The sequence below is a fragment of the Syngnathus acus genome, chromosome 2, assembly GCF_901709675.1.
Source record: "Syngnathus acus chromosome 2, fSynAcu1.2, whole genome shotgun sequence".
Classification (NCBI taxonomy): Eukaryota; Metazoa; Chordata; class Actinopteri; order Syngnathiformes; family Syngnathidae; genus Syngnathus; species Syngnathus acus.
Genome location: NC_051088.1, coordinates 24,632,262 through 24,641,622, shown reverse-complemented (window position 1 = coordinate 24,641,622; position 9,361 = coordinate 24,632,262). Strand labels below are relative to the sequence as shown.

The window sequence follows — 9,361 nt, the reverse complement described above, 5'->3', positions numbered from 1 at the left end:
AGAATGCTCTCTATGGTGCTTCGGTAGAACGTCCTCATGATGGGTGGGGGCAGGTGGGCTCTCCTCATCCTCCGCAGGAAGTACAAGCGCTTCTGTGCCCTCTTGACCAGTGTTGTGGTGGTCACACAGATTGAAATGATTAGGATGATTAAATCATTCACCGCCATTGACGAGAATAGACGTCAAACATCACTTTGTACTGGGCTGGCAGTGAATGAGTTAACAGGCTCCTGCTCAGTTTGCCGATAAACCGATCAAGTGAATCGAGTGTGTTGGAGGAGGGAGACACCTAAAACAAGCAGTTGTCCAAAATGTCTTCTTCTAAAGAGGCAGCAGTGTTTACACTCCTAGCTTTGCCATTCAATAAGCTGTCTCGTTATCGCTGGCCCCTTCTAGCGTCCAGCGCCTGGTCGGGGGCCGAGAGGGGGGAGTGGGTTCACCGAGCCTGCCCTGCAGCCAGACATGCACATGATATGCCTGGGATCACAATAGCTTCTATTTTGGTTGACGCACTCGGGTTATCACTCCACTTGCACCCGCTCTCTCTCCACCTCTTGGTCGCACGCTCTCACTTGCTCCTGACTACAAAATCATGTCCGACAGAAACAGCCGGCTTAGTGTTAAGCGAAAGGAGAAGAAGGTGGAAAACAAAAGCAATGACGAGGAGAAAGAAAAGGTCAAATGCGCCAAAAAGGAGGACAAAGTCGCTAAAAAGCCGGGGACGACTCCTGAGGCCTGTGCGGTGGATGAGGAGAAGAGGAACGGGGAAGCTGCCGGGGCAGCAGGCGAGCAAGTGAAGAAAAATGATGGAAATGGAGAGTTTGAGCCGATTGAACTGCCACCGTTTGAGATCATCTCAGGGTGGGCAAGATGCATTTATTCTCTTTCTGCATGCATATACTTTTATTGGATAGGGATATGTTTTAAAAGTGGCCAGAAGACTGAGTCATGCATCTATTTGTGTACTGTACTTCATTTGCCTCGTCATAGACTATTGCAGAGAGGCCTTACAGTAAATGATCTTGACATATTCACTGAAAGTGGTGGTGAAGTTCAAATATTTGGTAGAATAATGAGGTACTTGATTTAGAATTTTTTGTAACAACTTTTTACTTTTACTTGCTACATTTTAATATAGATATCTGTACTTTGTACTTTTGTCAAAATATGCTTGTGAAAACAGGCTAATTCCCCGCAAAATTTGGATGAACGCAGGTTGTATTTTTTAAAAGGTTTTTACCTAAATTCACAATTTGTGTTCCTTAGTTCAAATCATTAGGAGAGGTATGGGAACAGATGGTTTTGATACGGTAATAGTTGAGCCAATATGCTAGCTAGCAATTGCGTTGTCTAGTGCCAGCCTAACAACCACACACTTCATGGGTTCAAAAATTCTCCATGTAATCTTTAAAAACACACGCAAGTACGGTGTCAATTCCCCCAGATATCAATAGGCTAATTTACTATTTTCTACTCAATTTAAAATGTTATCAAAACAGTTGTTTTGATAGCATAAACCTCGAGCCAATGCTAGCTAGCTAGAAGACTCAGTACAAGCACAATGAAAATAAGGAAAAAAGAGAATTATTTTCAATGCAGAGAAATTTGTTTTCATTGTGCCAATTAAGTTGACAAAATTGTAGGTAGGCTATTGCGGATAATTGGTGTTGAAAACGTTTAAGCTCTGTATTTTTCAAATCTTTAGCCTACTAGCCTCATTTTACTTTTACTGAAGCAAGCCTAATGCAGTTGAATTAGTACTTCTCATTTGAAGAAGTATATTATTTCACACAAGTATCTGAGCATTTAGTTCTTCTCAGCAAGAAGCTGTAATGACTTATGCCACCTTTTAAGTTGCTGTACCAAAGCCCTAATTTGATCAGAAGACCTTCTATGCCGTTTGCTCCCAAAGCTTGCAATGTGATCATAAACTTAAAGACGTGTTTTTACTTCCTACCAGAGAGCAGATGAGCCCATTTTACTTCAAGTTTCAGTTCAGGAATGTGGAATACTCATCAGGAAGAAACAAGACCCTTCTGTGCTACAGAGTGGACAGACCAGGAGGCAGCACGGAGCCTTTGAAAGGTTATATGGAGGATGAACATGCCACAGCTCACGCCGAAGAGGCTTTCTTTCAGCAAGTAATGTGCTCCCTCCTCAGCTGTTCATTTTCTTATCCCTTTTCCATAGCGGCAGCTTTGGCGTGGTGATTCTGGGCCGGTTCCAAAAGTTACACCAGTTTTATCAGTTTTGATGGTCACCCAAATTGCCCTCAAAGCGTAAAGTTTTAGGCTTTCATATGGGCTATGTATAAAAAAACGGATGGATGGATGGATTTTTGTGTTAGCCCTTCTATTTCTGTTTATTATGTCAGAAAGACATTGCTGAATAAGCAATCAATAATAAGAATAAAAAATCCTTCATAAGAATCTAATACGGTTTACACTGCAAATTAAACCGGAACTGAAGTGGTTTGAATGTAAAAGTGATGCGCAAACTTTTTTTTTTCCCTCCCAGGTGCTCCCTGACAATAACCCCTCTCAAGAATTTGACGTCACATGGTACGTGACATCGAGTCCCTGCGTGGCCTGCGCTGCCAAGATTGCCAACATCCTCCAGCAACGCAAGAAGCTCCGCCTGTGTCTTTTCTGCTCTCGTCTCTTTGAGTTTGAGGATCCCGAGATAGTGGAGGGGCTCAAGGCCTTGGTGAATGCTGGCTGCAAGCTGAGGATGATGAAACCCACAGACTTTCAGCTTGTTTGGGAAACCTACGTGGAGAAGGAGGACCAGAGCTTTACTCCCTGGGAAGATTGTATGGAGAACTACGAATACTATGTGGAGAAACTGGCTGATATCCTCAAGTAGATGTAAGCCAGCAAATCGGTTTGCATTGTTTGAAGTCTTTCAATTCCAACCCAAAAAAAGTTTCTTTCAAGTGTGGACAGAATGTATTTTTTTCCCACTTTTTGGGGGTAAGACAAAGTTTTCCTTTGTGTATTATGATTTTATTCTTCACGTCTTCACAACAGACAGACGGCGAACAATTTTTGCTGTCACATATACATTAAAGGTACAGCTCTGGTCTTTAAACTTTATACGAACCGTCTAATCTGTTGTTTGTGCATACATAGACAGCCGTCGGCTTATGACATACGTACATTGTGTCAAACCAAAGGCCCGGGGGCCAAATACGGCCCACCACATCATTTTCTTTGGCCCGCAAAGACAAATTGCGCATTGACCTCATGTGTCAACACTAAAATTGCAAATTGTCTTCACTTTTAAAAACTACAAATATTGCTAGCAATTGTTATAACCACGCAGCTTTTTAAAATATTTGAACAGTTTTGACTCGTGTCTGATTTCACAGCTCATCATAATGGCCCTCCGACGGAAAGGTTTTACTGAGTTTTTTACTGAGTAGAGGAAACTGACTAAGTAATTGTTCCGAAACATTTTAATTGAATCCTACACTTTCAAGCAATCAATATTATTACCACCAGCTTCATCAAACTTTTCCCTGGGAGTGGCTTTGAATTACCGACACAGATATCTTTGGCGGCTCAGCGTTGAAAGGAAACCAGAGCAGCTTCCTCTGCTGAAGGTGCTTCACTGCTCTCTGTTGTTACAACTATAGACATCAAGAGACAGAAAAAGTATGTGGAGACAGCTCGGCTCCATTATTAATGGTAAAACACCACAACCACCTCACCTAGGTCATCCTGAGAGGTCACATCTGTTGTCGGTTCACTAGAAATAATGTCCGCTCCATCTGCAATATGAGAAAAAAAAAAAAAACATAAATGAGGAACAAGCTTAGTAACACAACATTCATTCATCTGCCCTTTGTACCTTTTGCTGGAGCCTTTACTTCTGCATCTGTGATGTAATCAATCAGTGGACAAGGAGTGTCTGCAGGCAAGATAGAGGAACTTACACATGAGCGCCAACGCCTAGACTGAGGCAAGCCGTGCATGAGCTTTCTCAAAATGCTTTCAAATAAGTCATCGAGTTTGAGGAAATACATCTTGGCTTGTGTCGCCATACCGTCACGATTCTTGAGCTGAGCCATGGTGAGGAAGAGCTCGCCCTCCTCTGGCCCGTCGTCATCGTCTTCTGCACATTTAGACAAGACACACTGTTAGCATGCACAGTTTGAGAACCCCCTGCTGAAAATATCCAACATACTTTTTTTCCTGGTGACTCTGAGACCGATGCAGCAGAGGAAAACAACAACGATACCGAAGGCCATACAGCCGGAGATGGAAAGAAGCACCCGTCTCTTTAACACTAGAGGTCATGAAAGACACAAATGAAAACAAATAAGGTGGAAGCAAACATCCACGTGGAAATCAAAACTTACATAAATTCTTCGTTGCGAGAGATTCGCTGTCTTGGGAGTAAGAAGGTTGGCCGTTGCGATCGCCCCGGCAAACGTATTGGCTCTGTTGGGGGTCATTCTGGGGGGTCACCGTGTATCTGTCAGACGACGCGTTTGCGATCCGCTGCCCTTCGATAAACCTGTTTGATGAAGGCGATGTTTTGATGCTATCATCGCAATCGAATGATATCCCATTCAAGTTTTGTATCAAAAAGAGGCGGAAAGGGGAAAATCTTGAACAAAACCAAAACTCTAGCTTATTTTTCTCCATTTTTTTTTTTTTTTAAATGGGTTTTGTATTGGGCGTCAACAGCATGAATGAAAGTGGCTTACCATGCGTAGTTCCATGCGACATTACTATCTTTCACCTCACACTTAAGCACAAGACTGTCAGTGGAAAAGACCTCAGACCATCCGGTTAAGACATCTATGTTTGCAGATGGCCGTTCTGCAGAAAATGAAATATACTGCAGATTCATTTACCAATGAAAGGTGAGTGTTCCAAGGGAGGTCTTTACACATACCTTCAATTTGTAGCCTCAAAGCCTGACTTTGTTCCGTTTTGAAGATACGAGGACTTTCCCCTCGGATTGCTTCGCATTTATACGATCCAGAGTTTGTTTTGACCGCAGAATGGATTGTGTAATTGTTTCCAGAGACACTAAGTCGAGTGTCGTCTTGGTACCACACATACTCCCAACCGGAGGATCGGTTGATGTGACAGTTGTACGACACAGAATCTCCAGTGTGCATGAGCGTAAAGTCTGGGTCTTGGCGCATTTTGACGACAGGCTTCTTGTCTAATGGGAAAGGAAGGATTACTTATGTTGTTTGTCATTTTACAAATTCCACATCTGAACTCAAATCATTCAACTTGAAAAAAAATTGAAATTCTATCAATCAACTTCACTGAAACTGCGCTGATTTGAAATGATTTGGACATCTGTGAGCAACTTAAAAGCCTTGTATCAGTAAGTTAAGATGTTCAAGAAAGAAGACTCACCGTAAACCTGGAGGGTCATTCCAGATGTCCAACCGCTGCTAACAGACCTGCCCTTGAGCTTTCCCAAGCAGCAGTATTGTCCTTGGTGAGAAGCCGAGGCAGAGCTGATGGACAAGGTAGCTCCATCCGATGCGAAAGACACGCCGTCACCGCTGTGGATTGTCCGATTGTCTCGTCGCCACGTATACGTCCAGTCGGAACTGCCGGCCGTAGCGCAGGTGAAGGACACGCTTTCGGTGGGGAACACATCAGCCCACTGAGTGCTTTGCGTCAAAGATGGAAGAGGAATTTCTGAAAAGACACACACAAGCACACAATCAGACATATCCATCCATCCATCCTGATCTGTTGGAAAGTGAAAATCTAAAATGCAGAGAAAAGATGAGCGAGTATAAAAACGAAACAGGTCCCCCCCCGCCGGCCGGCACCTGGCCCAGTTTAATATTCATCACTCAATGTATTCATTTCCGTCCCCTTCCTCCACACAACCACATCCTGTTTCATTAGCATCAAAAGAGCTTTACACAGTAAATGTTCCACCCACCAACTTCCTGTGGTTTAAAAAGCGTTCAAATGTTTCAACTTAACAAATGACGTTTTTACGCTGATTGAACTGAACCCACCGAGAACAACCAGAGTCATGGTGTCACTGATGTCTGTAGATGTTGGTCCGCCTCTGGTGCCCTTGCACCAGTAAGCCCCCCCATCCTGAGGCCTGAGGTGTAATCTGAGGCTTTTGTCCGTGTCCACCAGCTCCTTTCCATCTTTGAACCAGCGGTACGCCCAGTCAGACCCCAAATGAATGGTGCAAGTGAAGCTGACGTTTTCTCCAACGTACATTGGGTTGAAACCAGAATCCTTAGTCAGTGAAGGCTTCGGGATATTTTCTAAAACAAACACAAGTAGACACCAGTAATTCCCAAATATATTCAGTTTGACTGAACTCATTCACTACCATTGACGGCTATAAACGTCAAGAATCCATTTGACTTCATTGATACGAAAATATTTTTTTCAAAACATTGAAATGCTCTTTGACGAGCTAGTAGGAGGCGTGTTTAACCTGTTATTATTTTGTACATTGGTTGGGAAAACGTGAGCATGCACACGAAGAAACATTGTGACCCACTCCCCCAAAAAAAAAAATCACATCATGCACAAGAAAAGCATGAAAACGTCTTTTACCATAAACTGTAACATCTTTGCTGTTGCTCAAAGCAGAGCTGACGCTTCTGGACTCCAGTTGAGCTTTGCAGGCATATCTACCCTGGTGGACTCGAGAAGCAGCGGTGATGTTAAGAAACGACCCACTTAAGCTCAGAGCCAGCGTTGAGTCTCCCTGAACCATCAGTCCATTTCTGTACCAGGCGAATGTCCAGTTAGGACGGCCCACGGCACAAGTCAGAACCACGCGTTCCTTTTGGAACACGTCTAACCAGGAACTCCGTAGCTGCATGGTTGGGGTGGGTGGTTCTGAAGTTAGACAAGTAGCGGTCAGAACCAAAGTAGAAGGAGATGTTTGGAAGAAGTATTGTGTCATGCTTACCAGACACCTGCAGCGTTGATGTCTCACTCTGCTCTGTGTAGAAAGGACTTTGCCCTCTCTTGGCTTTGCAGTGGTATCGTCCACTGTGGGACAGCGCTAAAGGAACTATTCGATGGCTGTCCGTAAAAGATCCTTGGATTTGCGTGTCATTGTGATACCACACGTAGTCCCATCCAATGGACGTTTTAATTCCACACTGGAAGGTGACAGATTCTCCAGGAAACATTTGCTGCAACGTTGGCTTGAGCACCAACGTTGGCTTGGGCTTGTTTGCTAAGAAGACAAATTAAAATGAATTGAATTTCAACAGAGAGTATTGGGAAAGGTGAAACTTACCATAAACTTTCAATTGAACTGTGTTACTGTCGCTGGATTGGCCTATGACTTTGTGATGAGCTTTACAAGAGTACATTCCAGAATACGACTGAGATGCTGGAGTGATTGTTAGCGTGGCTTGGTCGGAAGAAACGTTTGGCTCGGCATCGTCCAAGAGCTCCCCGTTTCTGTACCAACTGAAGGTCCAGTCAGAGCTGTCGTTGACCCGACATTCAAACTGGGCTTTCTCAAAGGGGAAGACGTCCCACCAGGGGGACATCAGGTGCAGTGATGGAACTGGAAGTTCTGGAAATGTCAAAAGAAAATATGTGCAGTTGACATTGAGAAAATGAGGACCCACATTTTCTTCTTTTGTACAATTCACACGTTTTTTTGGGCCTGGCGTTGATTTTGGGTGGGGCACTAGTTTGTCGAAACCAGGAAGTAGAGTTTTTCAGCTCAACCTAGTTTCTGTGTATGGTTTTTGAATGTCCACCCTGCTTTTTACACCTACACAAGGTCACAGCTGAAGTTTTGTTATATGATGTATATCTTTGGAAAGGATTGCTGATGTCGATTGAGCGAGAATAAAATGAACTTGTTACTTTGGATGAAACGGGATTTGTGTACTGCAAACGCCATTTTGTATTTTAAATTGTGTATTTCTATCATGCGCATTTACCATTGCATATTGCTCACCATAAACAGTCTGTGTCTCAGTTGTCACTTCATTGGTTGGGGAAGCGTCGCTGAACACGGAGGCGGTCGCTGGAGGGGAGGAGATGACATCAGTTCAAATTTCTGCTCTTCTAATGTTTCTGAATGTTTTCTTGGAGTAGAAACGGAAATGTTGCGCCTTTCCTCACCATATATGGTGTGGATCTCAGTTGGCTGTGTCCTAGTTGGGACAAAGTCCTTCAACATGGAAGTGACTGGTAGTTGGGGGATAACAGTTATTTTTATCACTTTAAACACATTGACTAAGATAGAGCAAATTATACTGCAACTGGATGATGCAACCTAAAAGAAAGTCAACTAAGGCAAAAGACAATCGGGCGTTTTCGTCTTGACTTTGCCTCTTCCCGACCGAAGAATAATCTTAAAGTCTTAAACTGTGAGAGAGGGGAAAGAAAGCCAATGACCTCCAGAGTCAATGACTCAGTTTGACTGATGCTCGGACTTTGTTCCTGAAGTGAAACGGTCACTGTATTTTGTTTTAATTTTTTTATTTGAACTGTGTTTGACTTATTTTTGCTCCATATACTAAGTGGAGGTTATTTTAAAGTTCTCTATAAATATAGTCGAGTTGAGCACAAACTGCTGACTCAGACTGACTAAAACGTGCACAAGAATGAAGGATAACAGGTCTAACATGATCAATTGCAGGGCAATAAGGAAATATGGCAAACGAACAAAAAAAGGAGAAAAAAAACCGACCTCATTAAAAATTGCCTCAGGAAGTGTCGCTGACATGAGAACAAGCGACTTCATGTTTCTTCTGTGGGACTTCCTCAACATTTTCATTTGGTTCTGTGTTTTACCTCAGATCAGAAATATCAACCGTGTACGAGTATAAAGCTTATTAGCTAGGGATGTAAATAAATAAACAACTATGCCTGTAGCACACGTATTTGAAAAAGTAAACTTTCTCACCATCCTCCTCAGCGAGCGCCGCACAGAGAGCAGTAATATCTGTCAAAACAAAAGGATATAAATGCTCTTGAACAAGTTTCTTAATGTACGGATGCACTCAGACTTACAGATGACACCTACGACCTCGATGAGCCCCATTTTCCATTGAGTCGCACATGCACCCAAGTGATTCAGTCGGTCGCTGTTGGGCAAAGGAAACCCACTGAACGGGCGTGTGAGCAGCGGCTTTCCTCTATTGGCCACATCTGCTTTTTCATGCTGTTCTTCAGGAAATGAGTTAGTCAAGCACGTTCAATTGCCGGGTCCGGTCTATGAGAATATGATCTATAAAAAATGAACATATTTTAGGATTGTCAATTTAATTGGAGCTTTAGCTGAATAAAGTTAAAGACATACTTGCTATAGTTTTGATATCCTGCTATTGAAAATAATTAGTACTTTACGTGTAAAAATCCAAAAATAT

At 43.0% G+C, this 9,361-nt stretch overlaps 2 protein-coding genes across 4 annotated transcripts; one reads left to right on the top strand and one right to left on the bottom strand.

Moving 5' to 3' along the window:
* The first annotated feature begins 507 nt into the window (after positions 1–507).
* On the top strand, positions 508–3,095 carry apobec2b (apolipoprotein B mRNA editing enzyme, catalytic polypeptide-like 2b). Its single transcript, XM_037280809.1, has 3 exons — positions 508–861; positions 1,961–2,141; positions 2,518–3,095. The coding sequence occupies exons 1-3, from the start codon at positions 593–595 to the stop codon at positions 2,863–2,865; spliced, it is 798 nt and encodes a 265-aa protein (XP_037136704.1). The 5' UTR covers positions 508–592; the 3' UTR covers positions 2,866–3,095.
* Positions 3,096–3,441: 346 nt separating this feature from the next.
* On the bottom strand, positions 3,442–9,149 carry LOC119139785 (carcinoembryonic antigen-related cell adhesion molecule 5). 3 transcript variants are annotated; one of them, XM_037280760.1, is made up of 17 exons: positions 9,006–9,149; positions 8,899–8,937; positions 8,112–8,177; positions 7,945–8,013; positions 7,267–7,551; positions 6,931–7,203; positions 6,570–6,857; positions 6,008–6,271; positions 5,385–5,675; positions 4,906–5,181; positions 4,715–4,829; positions 4,364–4,521; positions 4,189–4,290; positions 4,048–4,116; positions 3,853–3,912; positions 3,713–3,775; positions 3,442–3,631 (listed from the first exon to the last, which is right to left on the bottom strand). In XM_037280760.1, the coding sequence occupies exons 1-17, from the start codon at positions 9,034–9,036 to the stop codon at positions 3,564–3,566; spliced, it is 2,517 nt and encodes an 838-aa protein (XP_037136655.1). In that variant the 5' UTR covers positions 9,037–9,149; the 3' UTR covers positions 3,442–3,563. The 3 variants fall into 3 exon arrangements, with proteins under 3 accessions (XP_037136655.1, XP_037136662.1, XP_037136670.1); XM_037280767.1 differs by having other exon boundaries at positions 3,713–3,772; XM_037280775.1 differs by lacking the exons at positions 8,899–8,937; positions 9,006–9,149 and having other exon boundaries at positions 7,945–8,007; positions 8,116–8,139.
* Positions 9,150–9,361: the final 212 nt, after the last annotated feature.